Consider the following 25,543-nt stretch of genomic DNA (forward strand, 5'->3'; position numbering starts at 1 on the left):
GACCATCTATATTTGTACTTTTTGCCTACACCATTTAAGTTTTCTTCCCATCTACCTACCATGGCTTCTCAAAAATGATTTGGGTGGGAGCAGCACTTTTGCTGGGTTTTGAGTTTATGCCTTTTAGTACTGTATGCTACCAAGCCCTCTTCTTCCTTCATTTCCGTAAGTTAAAAAATAAATAAATAAAAATCCATGTTGAAACTTGGAGGCTGTTTTCTGCAGTTTTTAGGAAGTTTGTGTTCTGTTCAACATAATGATTCTGTATTTGACAGAGGAAGGACTTGCTGATGGATTTACTTAATGTGAAGTGAAATAAAAGTCCAAATTAGATATTCCTGTAAATGGACAGATTTCTACAGAGCTGAATGCAGCTATGAGCAAGTCAGTTGGAGAGAACTGAACTGCTTAGGAACACACAGCTTGATATTCAAAAAACACAGCTGAAAAAGGTCATATTCTTGAAAAGAAATAATCAGAGTTGGGGTGGAAATGCAAACCTCCATACAAGGAGATTGTGTTAAATTTATCAACACTAGTCCAAATAAGCTCACAGCTGTTAATTCTTCCCTTTAAGTGCAAAGCTAGAAAGCATGAAAAAAATGATAGGACACAAGAATTCATTCCTCAACAGGGGACAGTGAAGCTCTCTAGATGTGTTAATTAGCATGTTTTGCTACATAGAGTATGTTAGGGTAGGAATATGTTAGTGTAGGAAAATTCTGTGATGCCTTTTACCATGTGTATTGTTTATGCAGGGTAGAACATGAATAAGATCAGTCCTGAATGGTCTCTGCACAGATTCCCCGGTTGGGAATACGTTGTACTCGCTGCCCGTGTCTGAACTGCAGCATAAGGTAGCTCAGGTCTGACAGTTGTTAGTTCAAGCACAAGACAGCACACACGCAGATCTTGTATTCTGGTTTTTGTGTGGTTTAAAAGCTGCTTTCTTGTTGAATCCACATGCTGGGGAGCTTAAGCTAGTAAGTAGTAAGCCCTGCGTGGAGGTAGGCTGGCCCTTGCTAAAGGCAGTGTGCGTGCCTGTACTGCATGGCCGGGTGTGGAAGGGCTCTTACCTGAGCAGTTCTGCTGAACTTCCCTTTCTAAGGCAGGTTATCGGCTCAATGTAGTGCCGTGTAAAGCAGTACGGCTGTATTCCTGGGGTGCTGTACTTGCAAAAAGTAAGCCTTCCTCTAATATATCCAAGAAATATCCTCATGGCCGTGTACAGGACATCGTGCTACATGATTGCTGGGGGTAGCAACGTAGGAAGACGTTCACATCCAGCATCAGCAGTTGCTGCTTTTTTTTCTAGCTGGTCTGAATAACTTGACACTTGAAGGTACCAAAGGAGCTGACAGAGAAGTTGTCTGCATTGCCTGTTGCAAGGTTTGTTAGAAGTCACAGTTCAGGGAAGCACAGAGGGTTGGCGCTGATTTGCCACTGCATGGAGGGATGAAGAGGATGGCCTGAGCAACTAGCGCCAGCCTGGCATTAATGGCATGCAGAACAGTGACGTTGTTGGGACAGGATTTCACTGGCTTCAGTAGTTCCTTCAGCTGGGCAGTTGGTCTTGTCGATCCTCTCCTTGAGAATGCTCGATGGGTAAGCACTTACCCAGTTGTCGTAGGTCTCGAGATAGTATTGAAAACAAGGAATTGTTACCAAGCGCTTGCATTTCTACTGGATCTTGTTATGGAGGCGCTTTTTGTTCCTGTGCCTTTTATCAGTGGTTTAGAAGACATGCATACTGCTGCTCGAAAAACTAGGATAGAGATTGCTAGAATATTAAATAGGGCAGGATGGGCCGATCACCAGGAGCACATCATAAGCTGCGTGTAAGGAAGCTCTGTATTTCACTACAGCCCAATGTAAGATCATTCCTGGTATCTCACGTGTATGAAAGTTGTGCTAAGGGACTGGGAAGCAATAACTCTTTTTAAGAGTTGGGGTTAGTTTGGGGTGATCAGATACAGATACCCTTCAGCAGAGCGTTGAACAGAAGATGTAATCTGTGTTTAATCCTCTTGTGACTGCTGTCGGTATGGCTTGTCCAAGTTCTAGCACAAATCCTACAGAAAGACGCTGGGAAAATCAGAAAGGGTTCTGAAAGAACTACAAGAAATGTTTCCTAGTTGTTAATTATTCTTACAGCAGTCTGTTTAGGGAGTTCAGTATATATATACATATATATATATATCTTACTAAAGTGAAGGGGTCTTGTGACCAGAGTAATTAAGTGCTATATTTGAAGTAGAAATCTGGTAACAATGTAGTAATGAGGCCATAAGGAGAAGCTAAAGCCATATTGATACTAAAACATTATACGCACCACAGTTTTTGTTCTCTTTTTTAATAGTAACTATTGAAACAATTTTCCAGGAGTTGCCATAGCCTTCCCTTCCGTAGTATTTCTTAAATGAAATGAATGTCTTTTTAAAAATAATTTGATCACAGCTGTTGCACTCAAATTAACAAACCAAGGAACTTAAGATGCCAGAGTGTATGGTCACAAGGTTACATCAGGTTATTAAATATTGTGAACTTGCCAAGTGTCATGCAAGCGCGTGTTTTTTTCACTCGTGCTGTACCGTGGTTGTTAGCTCTTCAGTTATGATCTCTCATCCCTTTTGCTGCAGTGATTTTTCAGACCGAGTGCTGCCGTGTGCCATAGTTGTGGCTGTCCCTGTTGGGTTGCAGCAAGAGCAGCAGTAGGTAGGAGAGCTACAGCTAGCACAGAAAGGAGTTGGAAGGATAGGTGACTGGATGGGGCCCTTTGGGGCTGAAATAAGCACCATGGGAAGTGTTAGAAAGAACAGAAGGGAGTGCGGGACACATGGAGGTAACACTGTGCTGCTGAGTGTGATACAGGCCTCATGGAAAGGGAGAAAGCTATTGCAGTGTTTGGGAGATAAAAGGAAAGGCTACAGTACAATACAGACAGTGTACTTAGTCATATAGAAAATGTAGGTTTTGTTTAAGAAACAGGACAGCGTGCTTAGACAACTTGAGAGGAAAAAACACCTCTAAATGCTGTTATTGAACATTCCTTTCTTGTAGGCTAATGTATCTGCTCTATTTTTTTTCTTGAATTCCCAAAGTTGTAGAAAAGACATGGAACAAAATATACTTTGTTCTGCCAGTGGATAACAAGATAGGTATCTCCAATACAAGCTCAATATAATCTTACCCTGGGTTATGTGTTTAAAGACCCTCTTCTCTAAAGGTGGTGCTTTACAGAAAAGTCGAAGCCACCTATAATATATTACAATTAAATAGGTAGCTGGGCACATTGATGCAAATTCTTGTTGCATATTGATGTAACAGATACCTAATAATAATGATTTTCTAAATAAAGGGGTATTTGCTACTAAGGCACTGAAGCAAATAGCATCTTGACTAGGCCTCAAAATACTTAGGACTATTTTGAAGGAACCTTGAAGTTTTGTCTTCTAAACTGAGCTGTGTTCTTGGGTAGAGTTCAGACAGAAAATAGGGCTGCTTTGGCACTTGGGTTGTAGCAAAGCTTTAATTGAGGCTAATGCTTTAACTACTTGATGAATGCTGTTGCTTCAGAGAACTGTATAATCAACGAAAAGAACGAGCAGAGAGAGCTAGAAAACTTAACATTTTAAAAGGGAAGAATTAAAGAGGAATATCCTCTGCTTTTTATCCCGAACCTCCTCTGGGTGTCTTCAGGCAGACCGCATGATGTGGGAATTCTTGGGGTGGCAGTAAATTTAGCATGTCATCTCTGGGTAGCCGAACACTTGCTCCACATTTGCAGACTACTGAGCATTTCTGAGTAATGCTTTAATTAGTGAACGTGGCGTGGAGACCTCATGCACGAGTTGAGAGCTAAGGGACACGAGGGGGACCTGCTCTTTCACAAACAGGATCCCTACCAGGCAGTGAAAACGTACTTTGCTGTTACCCTAGCCATGTGATCTAATGAATAAATAAAGAATATTATGGATATCTACCCAATCTTTTTACAATTAATAGCTGTTCACAGAAACTAAGTGGAAGGATTCAGAGAAACTAAGTGGAAGGAACTTAACAGTTTCCAGGCAGCATCTCAGGTGTCCCTAACTGATGCTCAGCCTGTTGATATCTGAGGTTCCTTTATATTGGGTGAGATTTCTTCCCTTGTTCTCAGGCTGTCTTGAGTATTTTCAGTCATGAAGTTTTGAAGGAACGAGAATCCCGGCACAAGAGAAAAAAAAAAACTCTTAGGAATTTTTATTTTATCAGTAGTGCTAAAGTGTCCAATAAGGTTCATAACCTTTTACTGTCTGCTTTTGGCAAAGCTTTGTTGATGTCTCCTTTCACAAAGCTTTCCTGCTCTAGTTAGGCAAGGTAATTCAAACAGGAGATAACATCACACACCTTGGTGTTCCCTGACTCTGATTCTGCAGTCCGTGTGTTTTGCCTAAAAATGCTTCCCTGTTCCTGCAGCTCAGCCGAAATTGCACTTGCTCTTTCCCAGGTTATGGAATAAATAGCGTTATGAAGTGAGAGCCTCCTTGTCCATGTTACAGCAAAGTTCAGTGAGAATCTCAAGTTTGAGCTGGGTCCTTCGAAGGGTTCTTCAAAGGAGTTGTTAATCTCTTCGCATGTTGTATGCTTCTCATTATTGATGTCTTTTTCTTTATTTCTCAGCCTTATCTGCGTATGTTTTTATTGCAGCACACGTCCCATGGAGATGGACGGCAGGAAGTTTCCTCTCGAACTGGGCGGTCCGGAGCTCGTTGCAGGAATTCTATAGCTTCCTGCGCCGATGAGCAGCCGCATATTGGAAATTACAGACTCCTCAAAACGATTGGAAAGGGGAATTTTGCAAAAGTAAAGCTGGCAAGGCACATCCTTACAGGCAGAGAGGTAAAGTGGTGTGAATGTAAACAACAGTGAATTGTAGTGGGTTTGAATACTGTCTCAGAATGCTGTCGTCCAAGTCTGTGAACATTTAGCACTTCTTACTAGAGATATTGTCACTGACGCAGGAAAAAAAATCTAAAAAGAAAATCCAGTTTTCTATTTCTAATGACCCCAAAACAACTCCTCTTGAAAACGGTCTCAGATTTGTGTTTCTGACAAGTCCCTGCACTTCTGAATTGTGTTCAAGTTTGCTACTAGAATTCTCTGCTAAATCCTTCATTCCTGAAAAAGGGCTAAATATACAGCAATTAAATAAGCTTGCTGGAAAGATTGCTTCTTGGTGTTGCTACACTGCTGTATTGGAGGCGAAAGCCAGAATGGCAATTACTACACCTTCTTGATTATTCTTGATCTAAGTAGCCTAACCACAGTATTTCCTGGACAGAGCCATGCATCTCCCAGTTCTGCTGGTGTCGCAGTGCGGGGCTGCCTTGGGAAGACATTCCAGTTTGTTTGGAGCTGGTTTGCGGGTCTGCTGCTCTGTTGTGTGGTGCAGACAAGCTTTCTCTTTTATCCCTTCATAGTGTCTAACTCAGCCCCATAATTAGTTTCTGCATGCTGTTGTAATGTAATTAATAACTTGGACCTAGTGATGGTTCTGATTTGGTGAGCCCTATCGTTGTTTGCTTGTTAGAGCAAGGTGTAGCTTGGTGCTATTCTTAATAGCAACACTACATACTGAAAAAGAAGGAGAAACTCCTTGTTGACCTATTCTTGACAAGCGTGTCTAATTAATTAAATGTTTGTTGATATCAGCAAAAATCTTTAAAGAAAGCTAAGTAGTTGACTACAGCACTTTAGGGGAATTTCTTTTTCCAGGGTTAATATGGAATCCATAGGAGGAACTGAGGAGGTATCATTTTGCAAGAGTTGCTGAGAGGGATTGTTGATTTTATTTTGTTAAGCTGTCAGTTCTGGTGATCAGCAGTCATTTTCTGGTGTTAAAGCTAGTGCTCTTTTCTAGACAAAGTTTACAGTTAACTGCTTTCCACTTAAATGTCTTCTTTTTACTGATACTTAACACAGGAAATGCTTGGTTAGTATTTCTTCGCTGTTATTATAGGTATGGGTGTGAGAGAGAATCATGTGGCCTGTTTGGGGCTTTGCAAAAATTTTGTTATGGCTTCTTTTCTTTGTGCACAACTGTGTGTTGACCTCTGTTTTGTTATTGTTTGAAATTTCAACAAATCAAGTTATGGTGTAAAATCTTTGACAAAACTTGGAAAGATTTAGATACTAAGTTTCTGTAATTCTCATGGGATAGATGCCATTCAATCAATTAAGAGCATAAATACTTCCAAGGATCTGGCCATTGGTCCAGGTTTCCTTTGGAGGAAACAAACTATTTTTACAGGAATATCTTGAAGATATTTTAAACAATTTTTGTAGGAGAGATGTGCAAAAGTTTCTTTTCCTACTAGCTGAACTATTGATAGTTTTCATATTTTAGATGTGTGTGACCGGGATTGTTCACAACATGCTAGATAACTATTTCCCTGGTGTCATTAATTTATTCTTGCCCTTACAGAAATATTTATCTGAGCCATCTTTGGATTGCGCTCACATTTTTTCATAGCTGGCACACTGATGTGTGGTTTGGTTGTGATCATCAACAGCACCTTGTACTTTGCTGAATCTCTCTTTCTTTGCTGGTTTTCATCTCCAAGGTTGTTTGTATCACTTTTCCATTGTATGTGACAGTGCCTCTTAATAATTAAGTTTGTTGAAAGAGTTACGGTTTGACTTGCCGTGTCAAGGCCACTGATACAGATATTAAACAAGATCGGTCACAAGTCTGATCCTTGAAAAACTCCTACTCATTTATTTCTAGCCTGATATCTCTTTACCCAGTTGTGGTTTTTGTTAATTAATTGATCTGTGCACATTTCAGCTTATCTAGTTCAATAATTTCTGTGTCCTCCTAAATGAGGTTTTACAATAGTCAAGATAACCATACCTGGTGTGTTTCCATCAAGCGCAATTAACAGTAGGAAATTATGTTGCATTTAACCCTCTCTCTTTCCCTGTTTTTCCCTGCAAGCTTTGAGCTCAAGAATTTGATGAGAAATGGCTCTGCTACAAAGCTTGTAGGCGCTTTATTCACTTCTCCCTTAAAAAATAAATTATCAGATATTTTCTAAACCTATGCTGCCGTTTTGTACTTGATAATGTTAGAAACCTTTGCAGCAGGAATGCTTTTTTTTTTTTAACCACCCTTAGTTCTGGGATAATTCTCTCCGTCTGGCCTCAGACAGCACTCATCTTCCTGAATTTGTGACTTCCTGACTTATACACTCATTCCTGCTGCCTATCCTGTCTTTGTTCCTGTTCCTTTTTCCACCTTATATATGGAAACCTAAAATAAAATATTTAGTTTCGGGAGTCACATGTGAATAAGTTTTCCTCTCTACTGTATCCTTGCTGTATTTTAACCCTGCTTATCTTATCTTATTGTTATCTGGGTGTCTATTCCTAGTGTCCTTTTAAGAGTCCAGTTCCATTTCACTTTATGACAGTTCCCTTTTTTTTATATCTCCGCACTGATTAACTTCTAAATCATGCATCAGATCAGCACTTCTCCGTCGCTTCTTGGGGGAAGGGTGTGTTTGCTCAAGCATTCTTCTAGCGTAGTTACTCATCTCCTTACCTCTGGAGTCCTCCCGTACAAATTTTCCTTTTGCTTGAGATAACAGCTTTCATGTTTCCAACTGGAGTAAATTCCAGGATTTTCTTCCATCGCCATCTTCAGGACCTATCTGCAGAAAGAGAGCCTACCCTCAAATTACAGGGAGAAATGTGCAGCCCTGTGGGGGATGAGCAGAACATCAGTCCAAGCTGGGGGGGTTGAATTGTCTGGCCAAGGAGTCAATGTCCCGTTCACAGCAGAGGTACAGAGGGAGGGTTAGCTTCCCTGCATTAGAGCTGGTGCCTGGAAATACACTCCTTTGAGATCCTTTGTCAAGGAGGGTATTATTTGTAGTCTGTCTGCCCTTTTAAAATCGAGAATCTTCATTGTAAATCTGCTTTTGTTAATTCTTTGACTTTAAGCCATGTATTTTCTGTTGTAACTTATCTGAGGTTATTTCCTCTGACAAATTTTCCATACTTGCCAAAATTAATCTAAAAGATAAAAGTACCTTTTGCTGTTTCCAAGGTGGTTGGAATTGCAGCCAAAAACATATGGACGCTTCTGTGCAGTAAAGGCAGTACTGAGTTAATAGCCAGGAGGTGAAAGTTTTCTACTAAGACAAAATTCTTCCAGGATCCAAGCCTGACTCCAAGGAATCCATTGTCATCTTTTTTGTCTTCACTTGGAAAAACAGTGAAATTTAAGAGGGAGAAAATAATCTGAATGGTAGCAGTTTGGTCGATTTGCTCAATGTCTCAGCTTTTTTTGACCACTTTAATTAACGTAGGAGGAATTTTTTTTGTCACGTTATTGTCAATGGCGAAAGCAAAGTCAGTTTTAATTCTGCTAATAATCTCTCGCAGAATATTATGGCTCCTGCAACAATGTAATGGTGTAGGTGGACTTTCATTCCTCCAACATTGGCCGGTGCACACAATGCTTGAAATCGTTCCAAATTTGCTTTGTGTAAAGAGAGCAAAGTCTCTGCTTTAGAAGGCAATTTGATGCTTCACTAGCTGTGCTGAGTAAAACAGGATTTTATTTCTCAAGCTCATCGGGAATATTCTTGAGGGCAGCCTCCCTTTGTTTGTGGTTTGGAGGCCTTATCAAGGGGCCTGAAATTGTCCCGTTCTGGTGAGCTCAAGCTCTCAAAGTCCGTGTTAACACACTGGACTACCCAGTGTTCAAGTGGATAGGAGTTCTCAAAATTCATCCTGCCTTTAAGGCTATAATTAGTGGACTGAACAGTCCTGTGTATCTGCCTTTCAGAAAATTGAGGTGTGTTCCTTCCCTGTATCTCCAGGGCTGAATTTGTCTGCCAGTGTCAGAGAGCTCTCGGTTCATCCGGCACTGACGCACAGAGCGAGAGGTGAGGTGTGTTTCTCTGAAACCAAGTGCCCCAAGACGCTGGGGGTTAAAACAAGCTTAAATCTTACAAAGACTGATGAGAATAGTAGCGCTTAGAACACAAATGCAACTTTTGAGTGAAGTTTACTTCAGCAAACAGCCATGTTTAGTGACATCGATAGTCTTGGGACACCAGATGCCTACCAAATACCATTATCTGCTGTTGAAAAAGGCAGTGGTCTACATCTAGTCTGAGTCTGAGAAATTGCAGAAAGTAAATAACTGTTAACCTCCGTAAGAACAGTTCAGCAGGCATAAAGGTAGAGATAAAAATCTTTCTTGGTTTCGTGTACAGCTGCTAATATAAAAATACCTGTTGCTTAATGTGTATGTCTTTCGTTTGTATTTTTGAAGGGATTTCTCAAGATTTTGTAATGGAATTTTGCCTTGGGAAATAGTCATCTGTAATTTCAGTAACATACCTTAGAAGAAAATATTCTCCAAAGCAAAAGTATTCTTAAATAGTTTCTTGGTAATATTTTACCATATCTTGAATCTAGAGGGCTGAAACTGAATCTTGAATTTCAGTTTCAGAAAAAAAAAACCCACATATATATCTATCATGTAAGTCTGTGACACACCCAGGCACCGAACACTGTTCACCTCTTACCCTTTCTGTCATGAGGGCCCATCCATGTGTTTTGCACTTGAACGTAGGGAAATAAATTTGTTTTGGTGTAAGATTTTTTATATTCCATATGTTACCAAGCCCACGGTAGTGAAATGACAAAGATGGCACAAAGCGATGCAGCAAAATGGGAGCTGTGGCATAGGAAGGAGCAGTGTCTGCTATTTGAGCCAAAAATTCAAGGGGAATTGAGAGCCCTTTCTTTGTACCAGTGAAGTATGATAATCAGCGGAGTTGCAGCATCTTGTCTTTTTGAGAGGCACCATCTCCTTGGCTTCTGTGGAGTTTCTTCTGGTATGTTTAGCCTCTAATTTAGAAAGGAAAAATACCAATTGGCAAGTAATTCTAGAAAGATTCCTTCTTCCTGTTTTAACTCAGCCTGTATCCAAATTATACTGCACTGGGGCTCATCTCTGCCTATTCATTGTCTCAAATTTTCAGGCTCTGACTAGTTACCATGGTACTGAATTTCTTTTGATTATTTTGTGAAATTTTCATTCTGTTACTTAGCATTTCTGTGAAGTATTTACCAAGAAGGTGAGATTCAGTAAAGGAACAAACTTCACAAATTGTTGCAGTACAACCAATGGGTTTTTGATGACACAAAAGTGATATTTCCTTTCATATCCATCAGGGAGCAAACTGATACAAATATTCAGTGGGTTTCCAAAGGTGAACTTAGTTCTTGCAAAATTTATGTTGCATTACTTTCAATTTGCTCTGAAGTCCTTGCTTTTAGAAGCATCTTCGTAAACTGCCAATGCACAGTTAGTACCATGTAATCTGAAGTGTAATTATACTGTGTAAATATCATCTGTAGGCACCCTGCTCTCTGTCAGGGTACTGTCTGGTATTGGAATTTCCACTGTAATATGTGATGATTTTATTGTGAAGCAAAAGACTAAGTGAGCTTCTCTTGTCTTAATTGTCTCAAAGTACCATTTTTTCCCACTCTCCTTTTTAATTTGTTGAAATAGAAATAAATTATAATTTAGTCATTAATTCCAACTGCTTTCAGCTTAAAACTGAATACAGGTACATAATTTTCTGAAGAACCTTGAGTGTATTTGTGTAATTCTCATGCTTTCCATTTGTTACTGGATTTGTCCATTTTGTTGTAATGCTACAATTATTCATATGGAAAATACTGATTATGAATTCTTTCTTTAGGTTGCCATAAAAATAATCGACAAAACACAGCTGAATCCAACTAGTCTACAAAAGGTAGGTTTTTGCATTTAACCTTTCAACTTGTATTATAACTTGTTTCCTTTTACCACCTCCGATTAATTGTGAATGCCTATGCTGTAGAATCTGAAGCACTGCACAACTTTCACACATCTGACTACTGTATTTAATAATGGCATTTTTAACAGATATTTTTGATGACTTTGCAGTTGTTCAAGATGCACGTACTGTTTTATAGATGAGCTCATACAGAGTTGCAAAGAGAAGACGGTGGTGTTAGCCGCTTCCTTTCTCACAAACGTAGTCTAACTGTAGCGAGGATGTTCGTGGTTTGGTGTCATGCCTCTGTGTCTCCTTCATGCTGGTCATTTTGTAGAGCTTAAAAACACAAAGCGTATGTTCTGTCCTCTTAAACAGGCCTTGAAAACATTGCCTCTGGACTGAAGGCCAAGCAGTGTCTATGGCTTTCACATAATTTTCAGCAGAAATGGTGTTACAGTTTTATGGAATAGCTTGAAGCATGGCTATTCTGGTTTCTTCCTTCTAGTCTCAAATGTTTAATGTGCCATTACAGTTGTATCGCCTTATCTATTTTAGTAAGTAGTGATAAATCCTACTCTTTCATCAAGCAAGCCAATCTGCTTTGGAGTGGCTGCAGGAAATACATTTAAATGTCACTTTTACCTAGGACTTTTTTAACTCTGTCCTTTTAAGTGCTGCAGTCAGTCTTCTTGTTTACTTTTGAGTACTTTGATTAAAAAAAAAAAAAGTTCCTTGCAGTATTTCTGTTTGAAGGAGAGAATACCCAGAACTTAACTGCAAACAATATTAAATTGCATAACCAGAGCAAACTGAAGAATATACACATTTGAGTTTTATGCAAATACTGAAAAGATTGTGTGGCAAGATGGTTTTATCAAAATTAATGGTGCAAAAGTAAATTGGAAAAATACACAGGTCCTTGCATTGTATGGTTTGGTTGAGAGGCAGAGAACAGCCTACAGAAGAAAGCCACCATCATTTTAGCAAGAAGCAACGTCATTACCTTCTACTGCCCCTGTAGGCTACATGAAAGTAGATAATGTGGTTACAGTTTTCTCAGATTTTTTTCAGCTTAATTCTTGACATTATTATTAATTTCTGGCAAAGCAGAGAAGAAATGAAATGCAAATGAGGTCATATGATGATTTACATAAAGTGGGTTTGTGCAGCAGATCTGGGCAAATTGGAGTACCTAAAAAGTTATATTAACTTCTGGGTGCATTTGGAAAAGAAAAGCTGTGATGGTAAGGGGAGGGGTCACTGAGCATTGGAGAAAATGGTCAGAGAAAAGTAGAGAGAATGTGTTTTGAGAGGAAAAAAAAAATTCTTACTCCTTCAAATGGTGTTATCTGGAGACTGTGTCTTAATGCTGTTAGCTTGAGCTAATAGTCAGGTACAAAGCCAACCTTTCACCAGTCGCTGGAGTTCAGTCGGCACTGGTTGGAAGTGTGTTTGTTGACCCTTTGGTTCCTGGTTTCAGCCTGTTTGGTCTCCACTCTCGTCTCCGTCTCAGTTTTTGTTTCATTTTTATTTACAATTTATAAAATTAGATTGTAAGGTGTGATTTCTAAGTCAGTGTTTCCTACCATTAGGGTCTTTAAATGGGAGTCTAGAAGAATAGTACCAAATAGTGGGGTAGAAATCCAGTCAGAGTTGGGGAGTGAGATTGCTAATGTGTTCGCTTCTCTAAGCTCACTGGCTATATAAGCACTTAAAAAGGTTTAGCAAGATATCTCAGTGTTCTCAGAAGTGGAAAACCATTTTCTTAATTTTAAGCAGCCGCTTATAGTAAACAGTACATACCCAATGCATTACTTATCGATTTTGCTTCATCAAAGCTTTTTTTGAAAGCGCTCGCCCGCTTCCCCCCAGTGCTATCAGCGCTGCTGTAGTCTCAGCACATTTGAAGCAAGCTGCACGCATGACCTGTAGATTCAGGGCAAGCGGAGATGAAGTGCTTCTCATCAGGGCTGCTGGAGGGAGTGATGAAATATGTGAGGTATGGTGGGGAGGGAAGGGCTGTGCCGAGAAGAGGGTGTGGTGTAGTGTCTGCATACCCTACTCATCCTCAGGTGGTGAAACGAGCGGTGATTAAGGTTTCTGATCCTGATTTCTGTCTTACGTCTTCCACGCCGATACTCCAGCTGCCAGAGGGGAGTTACCCTTGCGAAGGGGCGCCGTACTCTCTGGAGCGGTACTTTGCAGTGAGCTGCGGGTGGCTGCAGCTTTGACGGATATGTTTTCAAAGTGCGGTTCTTCAGAGCACTGAGGGGCTCTGTGCTGCTGGGGAAGTCAGTGGTAGCCACATGCAGCTACTCCTCGCTCTAGTTTTCGTAGCTTATTACAGCTCTGCTGCTTTTGCTTAGCGAAGAGGAAACTGTGTTACTTTCCTGCCTTAAAAGAAAAGAGAATTCTCAGAGCTTTTTTCCCATGCTAGTGTTGTTAGTCATCATTATTCTCCCAAAATGTACTTTGTACCCAATCGCAGTGAATATCAGTCTCGCTCGAAATGAGTGTTGATGTTACAGTAGCTCACTTCCTTCTAGACCAAAAAAAAAATTGTTTGTTTTCTTTCTTTCTTTTGAATCAGCAATGCCATTATACGCAAGATTTTTTTTTTCCTAAGCCCATGTAATAGCACTAAATAACTTCTCATTTTCCTTTTTTAGAACTTGGCTTCTCAGCCAGATTTTTTTGTTCATTTTGTGCAGATGTTTTGCCACTTGTTTGGACCTTTTTGTAAAATCTTTTTAGAGTTCTTAACTACAAATTTGAATATGCACCATGTTCTTTCTGACTTTTGATCGGTCTGTTTTAAAAAGTGCGAGGAAGGTATGAAAATTTAAAAGGGACAGACTTTTTTGTTTATAGCATGTATTTTGTGCGTTTTCAAGTTGTGCATTATTTGGTGCAAACTTGCATTGTGTAAAGGCTTCCTGATTGAGACTGCTAACTATATATAGGGCCTGTTTCGGTGAGCAGTTATCAGGAGGAGCCTAACACACAGTTAAAGCTTGAGCTGGCTTGGGAGAACATCTTGTGAAAAGCCTCCCTGCTTTGAGGGGAAGGAGGCCAGGAAATGTGCTCTGCATCTGACTAGCGTACTGACTTGCTTTTTAGCAAACTTTTTGTCAGTGTTTTTTGAAATCCTTTGTTACTGAAACTCTTGCAATAGCTAATGCAGGAACACTTTGTAATCTGTCTTTCAGCTTATTCAAAGAGTTGGCTTGAAAGCTGGTTCCCTATTTCCCCAATCCGTGTTGTTTTAGATGTATCAGCATAATAAAGTTCAAGTAAAATTGGTTCAAGATTATTACTCAGTATGTGTCTGTGTTTCCATTGCTACTTTTCTTTTTGCTCTGTTTGTCCACTGGCAGTATTAAATTCTTTCCCTGTATCTAACACGACTTACAGTCAAAGGACGAGACCACAACAAAGCTGAAAGACATTTGTTTGGCAGACTTAGGATGTTTGTCTTTCCCTAGAAACATTTGCAGAGCTCCTGTTGACGGAAAATGAGCTATTCAACAAGTTGGGAGTAGTTTTCAATCTCTGTATTAGAAATTAAACTGATAAGCACTGTTTACAGTTGATAGTCTGCCTCTATGGTCACATTTTGACAAGTTCCTGAAACTAAGAAAATTATTTTCTGAGTAGAGAACCTTATGTTACGTCTTACAATGTTACAGATTCTTCTGTGTTCCTGTGTCAGAAAACCTCAGATGTGTGGGCTTTTGCCATAACTTGCTATCTATAATGAATTGTGCTGTGGGCTTTAGGAAGTGTGGTAATAATTAATGCTTCATTTATTGGAGGTTGATGCAAATATCATTTAGGGGGGAATTAAATCTAGAAAACCTTTCAGTATAATATGTGAAAGTTGTATCATGTTTTACGTTCTGTTCCTCTATCAGAAATAGAATATAATACAATGTCAGACATTTGCAGATGTCCCTGCTGAAGTTGCTGTCTGTGTCAAAATGCCAAATATAACACTTAAAGTGTCTACAGAACACAATCTGAAGTGCATTTATATAACTAAAATTATAATAAAACATTTGGTGGAGTTTGTATCCTATTCTCAAGTATTTCTATTTTGAACTTCGCCTAAGACAAAAATAACTATTTTTAAAGAGCTTGTTTCTAGTCACCAACTGCAAATAGCTCATATGTAGACGCCACTTTTTGATAGGCTTCATCTGGGTTAGTAGTCCTGTGGAACAATGATATATTTACAACAGCCCAAAATGTGATATGAGCCTGCCTTTATCACATTAGAGCATCAAACTGTACACTGCAGCGGAGGAAGTAGCTGGCTCCAGCCAAGTCAGCATTCTCTATAAAAAGATTAGATTAATGAGTGTATTTGTTTACATGATGATACCATGAGTTTTGGCCTCATCTTTACTGTCTTGTTCTGTATTGCCTTTGTTTGATTGTTCTTGTTTGGTGGGACTAATTATGATTTTGGTCATTGCTGACATTGCCATTCTTAATCCGCTGAACATACCTTTGTAGGTAGGTGAGGTGACGATAAATAGGCTGATGGCTGAACAACAGCCAAGGGCTGCATCTGTGCAGCAGTGGGGTTGCACTTGATCAGTCTGACCCAACAGACTTCGATCTGGGGGTCGGAAGGGTGTCCAGAGGAAACTGACAGTCAGTCGTGAGCAAATTCTGCAAGCTGTCTTCGAAACAGGCTGACCAGAGGCTTTTAGTTATACAAGCTGCAATAAAAATTACAAAGTATTCAGGGTATATTACGGGCCAGACAATCTGAACCGAATGAAAAAAGTAAGAAAAAGATATAGTTATAAATTCAACTGCATTTAAATGTCTTATGTTTAGAGAGCTATGGTTAAGTGCTCTACCTCATTGAAGTACATATGAAAAAAGCTACAGAAACAATGTAATTAAAAAAAAAAAGGCAATTTCCTTATCTGAGGGGGGAAAAGAAAACATGCCCACAATTTGTGAAACTTGTCTTCCATGGCCAAAAATGTAATTGATCGATCAGTCTTGATTGCGTTTAGGCAGTTTATCATCTAGCAAAGTGTCAGGCATAGATCTAGATAATGAATATACTGTAATTAAAACTATTTAAAAACTGTTTAGTTTTATTCTGTGTTCAGGTACTGTGCCTTTCACAGCTGTGGCATAGGGGAGAAAGCCTTTTAGGCATTTTAATGAGTATTGCTATCCAAATGGTAGCCTTACAGAAGCATTAGAAAGCAAAGAACTGTTGGAAATGGTCTCCATATCGTGATTTTATTTTTTGCTGCAGCTTGTTTTATTAAAAGGCAGAAGGGTGGAATGGTTCTGTTTTCTTGGCTTTGTTTGTCTTTTGTTTCCCGTGTTTTACTTTTTTTTTTATTTTGAGTAACTACACCTACAGATTTTCTGAGTCATTATTAATAAATGTAGCCATTAAATATATCCACTTTATGTGAAATCTGACCTGAGGAGAATCTTACAGCAGCATCTTTTGCTTTCTTACTGTTAATAACAATGCTGTTATGTCTTTCTTTACAAAATCCTTTCTTTTTTTCCTTGTCTGCACTCGTGTGGAGTTGTGTACTTTCTTTCTGCTTCAGTCTCTTTACATTATGTTCAGTACGACCTGTTACGTTACTGGTATTCCTGTAGACGTTGGTGTTAGGTTTATAATAAAACCACTTGATTACTCCCTCATTTGGAAGCATGCTGTTAGAAAATAATCAAGGCTTAAGAATGTCAACCATCTGGAGGCTTAGGCTCTCATGGGGGGAAACTATAGAGGGAGAAAAATCTCACACGTGACTACCATATAGCATGCTACCTCAGAAGTTCCTTTTTTTTTTTTTTTTTTTGTAAAGAGTGGCTGTAGGAAGATAAGGGAATCTGAACACAACAGTATTTGCACTTCAAGGTGTTTAAGTACAAGTATACAGGCCTGTTGTGTAGGAAAGTGGGTGGTGAAGAGGGTGGCAGCAGGCTGATCCCTTTGAGATTGTACCCTCAAGCGGTGGTGTGTCTTCTGTCTGCTGGGGATTGTTTGCTCAGGAAAAGACTGTGTTTTGCCCCGTTATTTTTGGCTAATGTTCGGTGTACTGCATCAGCAGTCTTGGAGGCTAGATGTCTGGCGCTGAAAGTTGTTGAAGCTGTGGTGACAAGTCCGGAGCTAGATGGTTTTGTGCCTCAGTCGTCTTGAAGGAATGCTTCTGAAGGCCCAGGAAGAAACCTTGCCTGACCATCTGTGCTTAAAACTTGTTTGTTGCTGGTTTAGTTGAATAATGCAATTTTTGTGCGATAAAAGCAGCTGATTTTTTACCTCTCAGTTCCTGTCGTATAGGACAGTGTTTCTGTGGTGTCCTGTGGAAGGCTAGGCTCTGACTAGGCCCTTTGGCTGAAGAGCCCATGCCACTAACACAGTGCAGTGGTCTTCAAACAGTGCTCTGGAGGGGCGTTCATAAAACTTTGAAACCAGGATTTTCTATAAAGGTGTGAAAGGGTATATGAGATGTGATGTACAGTGGCCATCAAGAAGCTGCGTGGGCTCATAATGGTCTTCTGGCCCCAAAAGTGTGAGAACCACAGAGCTGAGATCACTTGTCTCCTGGGCTATCTGGAGCACTTTTGTGGGTGTTTGCAGGTTTTTGAGGGTTTGGCGGAAGCTTTAAAGAAGCAAGCACTTAACTGTTCTCTCCAATAAGTTGTTATTTTATGAACTTCCTTGAAATGCTAATAAAGTTTGCCCTTTATGTTTAAAATTAAGCAAGTACATCAAAATGATCAGGCTTACAAAGAAAGAGTGTTACCTATTATTTTCATTAACTTATTTCATGTTTTATGTTTATTTCAGCTCTTTAGAGAAGTAAGGATAATGAAGATCTTAAATCATCCAAATATAGGTACCTTGTTTATTTCTCTTTATATTCAAATCCAGTGAAATGTTACCTCTTTTTTCCACCGTTAAAAATGTTATGTGATAATTATAAGATAATCTTAAAATAGGGGGGTAATTTACTGTAAAATAGCAGTAAGAAATACCTAGTCATAGCTGTGTGTTTAAAAACAAAAAAATGTTTTAGGCCCTCTACACAAAATAGTTATTTTCATAGCTGATTGCTCAAAAGGAGCAGAGTTATCACAATGCTGATTTTTACTGGATTCAGGCTCTCATTAAAAGAATTTTGTACCAAAACAAGAAATGGTCAAGAAATTGATCTGGATTGTGAAGTTTAAACAATGTACTATTGTTAGGGTACTGTCAGCCAACTGACTGATAACTTATTTGTTGCCATGTATGCCAGTACAGTGTGTAAAAATGGCCATTACTGACGCTCAAATTTATGGAAGTTTTGTTTAATCTAGTTGCTTTCCCCATATAATCACATCAAATGATTGTATTTTATGAGTTGAGTAAATATGCTATTGTATTTTCCATTTAGGACAGAAAAAGATGGTTTAGAGTAATGATCTGGTACTGTCAAGAATCAAGAAAATTGTGTGTTTTTTTTTTCCTGACAGAATTCCTTATAGAGTTGATAATTCTGCAACCAGCTAACTGATTAATAAGTTGCTTTCTTTTCCAGTGAAGTTATTTGAAGTCATTGAAACTGAAAAAACTCTCTATTTAATAATGGAATATGCGAGCGGGGGTAAGTACCTCTCTGCTGTGATGGCAAATGTAAATAAATTGCCAAGTGGCAGAAAGCACTTCTTTTCTTTGAATTTTTATTTTCCCGTTTATCAAATACTAATGTCATGGTAGGTTAAATTTTTTAAGCAAAGTCTTTAATATTCTTAAGTACTCGTTCAGGCTACGTAATTATAACTTGTAAAACTTCATTCCAAACTTAATGCGATTTAGTAACATTTGCTTTGTTTTTACAACTTAAATGTAACTGGAATCTTTGTTCAGCCTTTGATTGTTTCTGTCAGTAATAAATGTCAACCTTTTAAATTTATTGTATTAAGCTCCCTAGGACTGGTATCTTGTCTTATATAAGATGCTTGGTTAAAAATAAATAAATAAAAAGAGAAACACTTCTGTATTTTTAACTGTTGCTTTCAAAAGCACGAGTACTGAAACTTCTGTTTTTTTAAAAGTTGATGACATTTGACATACCGTAGTCACAGACCTTCTACTGTCAAGAGTTATTAGGCTTAGCCTTATGTCCATTTTAGGAGGGAGGTTGTGGAGGAACTTTAACATTTATTCCTGATTGCAGAGGAGGAAGAAAAAAAGACTGCATCATGCAGTGTCAGATAGTTTCACCAGGGCTAGAATTAAGATATTGGGGATTAAGTTACTCTTTGCTGGCTAAAACCTAATAGCCCTCTGTTTGTCAATGTGACTCTTTAGCATCAGCATCTGGGAATCTCCAGTAGTTGAGGATTTTCTTTAGCTGTGGGAGGGAAATACAGAGTTTTTTCTCAGTTAATAGTTTCAGCATTGAATTCTAACTTTGTTAGATTGTGTGAAGTTAATTCTTAAATCAGGTAAAGATCCTCTAACTGCCTCAGTTGTCTTCTAGTGGGTCCCTAAATGCTCCACCAAGCTTTGTCTAACCAGAAACAAGGCTGGTAAAACGCAGTTAGGATATTGGCTAGTGCATGTTTGTGAAGGCGTCTCCGTGCAGTTTGTTGGTGCTAGACTTAAAAGTGAAGTCTTATTGCCATCTAGTGATTGGCTTCCACAAGGTAGAAGGGCCAACAGCGCTCTAAAGATTTTAGAACCATGGAGAAATGTGTGCAGGTCTGCAGGGCCGTGAGCAGCGCCCTGTGCATGTGCAGTGTTGTGCAAGACAGGCATGGCCAGTGATCTGAGTGACGGCGATTGCTTTCCTTATTTCCTCCTTGAGATACTGGTCACACGTGAACTGTGTGAATTCTGTGGTTGGAGGACGAGAGAAACTGTATTCCTAGAACTGCAACATTTGCATAAGTTGCCTATATTTCTTTCTCTGGTATCGTTTTCCCCTGAATTATAAAGGAGTGTTCAGCTTTGCTCCTTCAAATTTTCTCAAGAAACAGCTGTGAAATACACCTGAGAGAATTTTCTGAGATGGGTATTAAATAATGTGCTACAGGAGCAAGCAAGACTATTTTGTAGAAGATCCTGACACTCTCTCAGATAGCTCAGTTGTTGATTTTCTTGCTGTATGACTCTACCTTTTTTTTATTTAAAAGCAAACAAAAACCAAAACATCAAAAAAACACAGCTCTTCAGTACTACTTTATTCTCCTTTAGACATCTGAACCATGCACCATTGGGCTTGTTCAGAAGTGGTGTTTTTCTGTGTGTCTTACCTATCTGATGCTTGTGGGGTGGATTATCTCAGTGTCCTACTGGCCTCATTATTGAGAACTTCATTGCAGATACCTCCTCCAAGCCTAGGTTAGAACTAAGATTTCTGTGTTGGTTAGAACACTTGTATGCACACGTACAAAGAAAAATTCTGGTGCTGATATAACAATATTACAGATATCATCAAATGCTTTCATGTATGAGGCTTATTTTTGTGGTGCAAAAGATACCCTTGTGAGAAAGTCTGTGAAGGTACAGGTCATCTTTATTTACAAAACAGAAGTGCTGCTGCTCAGTTTCTGTCCTAAATAATTGGAAGGAAATGTTTCTATCTATATCCAGTCTTTCATTAAGCCTTACTGTTTCCTTGTGTAAGAGAGAATGTTGTAGTAAATTGTTTGTATTCACATCACTTATGCCTTGTTCTCTTGAGCTAACCTGTAATCTTAAACTTGAGATCAACCTGAAGTGTAATCATTCCAGTGAAGTTGCTGTGGGTAGCTGCTAGAGAGGAATCTCTACATTCTGACACCGGCATTAACGTGTCTCGTTATTGACTCGCAGGGGAGGTGTTTGACTATCTGGTTGCACATGGAAGAATGAAGGAAAAGGAGGCTAGAGCTAAATTTAGACAGGTATGTATAACATTCCTATACATCAGCTTCCTACTCCCCCACACCCGTTTTTAGTGGTGAAATGGGTAAAACAGCTGTCCTTTGTGTTTGACTTCTAGCAGTGTTCAGCATGGTGTGTGGACTTCTAGCACTGAGTAAGAGGAAACTTGGTTACAGTAGTGCTTTGAAGGGGTTAGTAGCCCAGTCAGCAGTGCTAGCTTCCTTAGTGTTTGTGCCAGGGTGTCCAGGAGTGCCAGAACACAATGACTGCTTGATTTGGACATGGATTCTGTTTCAAAATTCATTTCCTCCGGGTTGATTTCATATATTCTACGTTCAGCTTGTCTGTAAGCTTTTGGAAGTTGTTCAAGTGTAACGTGCTACAAACCAGGTCAGCAGCAAACACGGGCAGTGCCTGGAAGAGGCACCCGTTTACAACCATGCACTTGCACAAAGAGATGCAGTTAAACAGCTGTTCTAAAAAAAAATAATAATAATAATAATATCTAGGCTTTTTTGTTTTCTTTATGACGGATAAACCGGACTTGCAAAAATGTTGGAATTTCATTGATCTGTAAAAAGCATTTCTATTCTACAGTAAAGCAGTATTGAACATATGCACATAATTTTGCATAACCAGTTAAAAATCCAAGTCTCTGCTCTTGCAGCATTTGAAGTTTCATTTGCAGATCTATTTGGTCTTATATACTTTGGTTTCTGCTCATGTGCAGAAACTTGTGAATGCTTATGTTGTTTCCATCCCATTGGATAATTTAAATGATATTTCTTCTCACAACATTAAAATTATGCTTCTGTTTAATGACACTTTAAAATAACGAATATGGACAAGAGTGTTTGCTTGAACTATATGTGGGGGTTTTCAACTGGTAAATTGTGGCAATGACACGGCAGTTTCACTGCTGGAGGGAAAAGCTACGGTAGCTTCACATCTTAAAGCACAGCCATACAAAAATAGAAGTAATTTGATATTAAGTATGAAACTTCCAGGAAATTAATTACTTTCACAAAATGCCGTATAAAGAAAACTTTTACAATTCTCTAGAGTGGATAGTGTGACCATAAGAAATAATCTGGGAACTAGGAAACTGTCACAACTGTTTTGTTAGGAAGATTTGCTAAAGCAATATAAATAATAAACTCAAAAGTAGCAGTGAAAGTAAGGAGAAAAATAGAAACCCATTTAATCCAAAATAAGGATGCAACAAAAGCATTTCTGTAAAAGCCTTGTTTCTTTTTCTCTCTTCATTTTAAATCTTGTACATACGTTCTTTAATCTTTTGCAAAAATAATCATAAAAATAAGAACAAAAAACAAGGCCCCAGAAAAAGCAGCTGCAGACTTTATATTCCCAGGAGAAGTGATTTGTGTGTACTAGAGTAATACACAGCTTCAGAGTAAGGAATTTTTTTTCTTCTTTAATAAAATCTTATGTCTCTTTATATCTTATGTTCTGTCAACTCTAGAGTGCTTTCGTTTGCGATTAAGAATTTCTTAAGTGCTTCTGTGCTGTGTGTTGGAATAGATTTGATCAATTGTACTGGGTTTTAAAGCAGTCATTTCCAGTTTAGCTGTCTTTTTCTAAATCCCAGACCATAACCTTTCTTTTTGTAACGTCACCTGAAATACTTCAGAATAGTTTGAGAGGATTTGCTGTTCTCTCTACCGTGAACGTTGAAAACTACCATTGGTGTGGTTCTTTGCTCTCTGTGCTACCTTTCTTTTATCAGGAATTGTGTGGAAAAAGATCTTGTAGTAATTCTGCTGCACATTTGTTCAACAATTGCCTTTTTTGTCGAAGGATTCAACTCGCCTTTACGTGAAAACTTGTGGAAACATGTCAGACTTACTTTACAAGTACACTTAGTGTTTCACTTTATGGAATAATATGTGTGGTACAGGGTATATGTAACTTTAAAACAAACTTTTTCAAAAACAAACATGAAGGAAAAGAATTTAAAAGATAGTTAACTGCTAAGCTGGATGTTTGACCCATCAAATGTTTTACTTCAGATTCCCTGCTTTATTCCCCTACTTCAGTAGGGTAAATGCTGTTCATAAAGATATATAGACGGCTGTTCTTCAATCTACTGAAATATGTTTTAAGTTTCTTTTTGTAAGTCTGGTTTCCTTTCAGAAACCTGGAGGAATTAGCTACCTATCTTTCCTGAATAGCTGACTTGCTGGTTACTAAATTTATCCAATTTTAGAGGATCTTGATCTCAAAGATAAGAGGTTCTTGAGAGCATCAAAAGCGTGAGTGTCTGGGTTATTACTAGGGTTCTCTTTTTTCCCAAGGAAAGGAGCTATAGCGTAAGCTCATCGTAGTTTGCTAGAGAAATGAGCATGCGTGTGGGACAGAAATCAGAAAACTTTGATCAGAGCTTGACATTTATTCAACACCAGGACTCTGTGGGACAGATCAAACCTAGTTCTTACTAGGTTTATGGGTCATGAAACTATTCACTTTGCTGTAGTCTCACAATAGCTTCATGTAGCTTTTAGCTGTTGCTGGAGGGATAACACTCTGTGTAGAACTTTTATCTGATTCAATGCAGCTGTTCTTATGTTAGACTAGTACATAATAGGGATTTTTTTTTTTAATTCACTAGCTAGTTTAACAGGCAGGAGCCTTTTTAAGCTGCAGAAACAGTTGTGCCTTGCTATTGAGCTTAGTACTTACAATAGGTTATATTACTATATTTTCAGATCCTGTTTCTTCTTTCAGTCGATGTGATTTCTGCATAAAACATCTGTGTTTTATCTGAGGAGGTATTTTAGCGTCTCCCTCTCTATCAGGCAAAGATGAATTTGCTAATTCGCCCGTCTTCACTTGTTTAAAAATATACATATAATTTTTTTGTCCATTTTGTTATGCATATTCAGGGCTTTTAGCAGGGGAAAAAACCCTGTAGAAGACAGTGATCAAATTATTCCAGTCATGCTTGACAAGGGACACTAAAAATACAGCCATGCTCTGCAGTTCTCCATTTCAGTCTTCTTTTATGCAGCCGTGTATGAGAAATTCAAATCCAGAATGTTTTGCATTCTTAATGTCACCTAGCTTTTCTTTCCCTAGCAGACTTCCAAGCAGTTCTGGTTCGATCTTACCATCCTTACTCCGTACGGAAGTCTGCCCATCTGGATGAGAATGAATGCAAAAATGGGGAGCCAAGTCTTAGGGGGATGAAGGCGAGCTCTCCCACCGACAAAAATTGCAAATGAATTACTTCCCTCTCCTCCTTCACTGCTGCAGATTAGATCTGGCTTCCTTTGGTCTTCCTACTTTTTCCCTGTGGAAGCAGATTGTAGAATTTTTAGTACTGGTAGATATTAGGACAAGTCTTAAATGTATATTTTAAAAAATCCACAAAATAAATCTTACTATTGTATGTTCCAGTTAAGAAAAGAAATGCTCATTGTAGCACTGTGGAAGGGACCTGGAGAGGTCATTTATCTCTCCTTTTGTTGTTTTGTTCTATCAGTTAATCCTTATGAAGAATAGTTTGTCTACTTAGAGGTAGCTTGTTCTATCATGTTCTTAAAATCCTGTGATTATACAAATTTTTGAAATCCCTCCAAAGAAATGTATTTAAATGCTCCTATTGTTACAGCTAGAAGTCGTCTTTTTCTCCCCCTGTTCTCCCCACCTGCCCAAGTGTCAGCAAATTTCTCACACTCACATAGGTTGGAGCAAGGGGGCTGTCAACAGAAGAAGTGATGGAAGGTGGAAGGCAAGGAACTCGATTCAGTGAAGCCATGCTTTATGCTGTGTTTTTTTCATTCAGTTTTGACTGCTGTTAATCTTTCTTACACATATTGCATTATTTCCCTTCCATTTAGATTTGACTCGCTTCTGCAGTCCCTGTGCTATCCTTTTGCAATGCAGAGTAGTTCAGAAGCGTCCCCAGAGAAAACAACTGATTGATAATCTGCTAGACTTTCCGCTCTTAGGTAGTCAAAGTAAAAGCAGTTCAGAAGCGCGCAGCGTAGTGCCGTGTCTCTGCAGTCCTGAATAAAGCATGAGGTCTTTGTCACGCCGTCAGCCTGGGAAGCACCTGGGAAAGCGGGCTGGTGGCTGGAGCTGAGTGACGGCGGTGGGGAGGAAAGGAAGGAAAGCCACGAGGATGGTACAAGCGGTGCCATGGGAGAGCTTCGGCAGTTTCAGTAACTGTGAAAAGCTGAGCTGGGAGTCTGAAGGAGGGAGTCAGTACATAAAGGAACAAGTGAAAGCAGAATGAAAGTGTAGGGAATAGAAATATTTCAACTTGTCATTGAATACTTGGCTCCTAAGGTGGCATTTTGCATATATGCATGATTCAGGGGCACAGAGATTAAGACAATGTTGGTTGCTTAAGTTTTAGATGCAAAGTGACTGGTAGGTCAGTTCTTTGACCTACCAAGAACCTTACCTTCACTTATTCTAAATACTAAAAAAGAAGCATTGCTTCCTACAGGGACAGGAGGATTCGTATGCTAAGCTGGGATACCGAGTTACTTTTTGTAATATTAATGAGATCTCATCTTTCTGGACTAGAAATGTTAATCTTGAACAAAGAATGGAAACATATTTAAGTGTAGTTATTACAGTAAATTATTTTTCTGTGCAGTTAAGACTTTTGAAAAGTCAGGACATCTGCTGCCTCAGTTCTGACCACGTGTGCATCACAATAAAATGTATTTGACAGCATTTGCGATCATGTAGCAATATGGCCTTACTCGGCTTTTCTATACATGCTAACTTCCCTGGTAATGCTCGTAACTCCAGAGCAGTATACTAGGCCACC

At 39.0% G+C, this 25,543-nt stretch overlaps 1 protein-coding gene across 16 annotated transcripts in view; it reads left to right on the forward strand.

The window, feature by feature from the left end:
* The window catches only part of MARK3 (microtubule affinity regulating kinase 3), a 64,086-nt gene that overhangs the window by 11,511 nt on the left and 27,032 nt on the right, over positions 1–25,543 (forward strand). For all 16 annotated transcript variants that reach the window (XM_080596126.1, XM_080596136.1, XM_080596134.1 and 13 more), the window contains 5 exons: positions 4,690–4,881; positions 10,773–10,826; positions 17,674–17,722; positions 18,407–18,472; positions 20,689–20,759. In XM_080596126.1, coding sequence (XP_080452252.1) covers positions 4,690–4,881; positions 10,773–10,826; positions 17,674–17,722; positions 18,407–18,472; positions 20,689–20,759 — 432 coding nt within the window. The remainder of the gene's footprint in view (positions 1–4,689; positions 4,882–10,772; positions 10,827–17,673; positions 17,723–18,406; positions 18,473–20,688; positions 20,760–25,543) is intronic.

This window comes from Anser brachyrhynchus (genome assembly GCF_964034855.1).
Source record: "Anser brachyrhynchus genome assembly, chromosome: 5".
Taxonomy (NCBI): Eukaryota; Metazoa; Chordata; class Aves; order Anseriformes; family Anatidae; genus Anser; species Anser brachyrhynchus.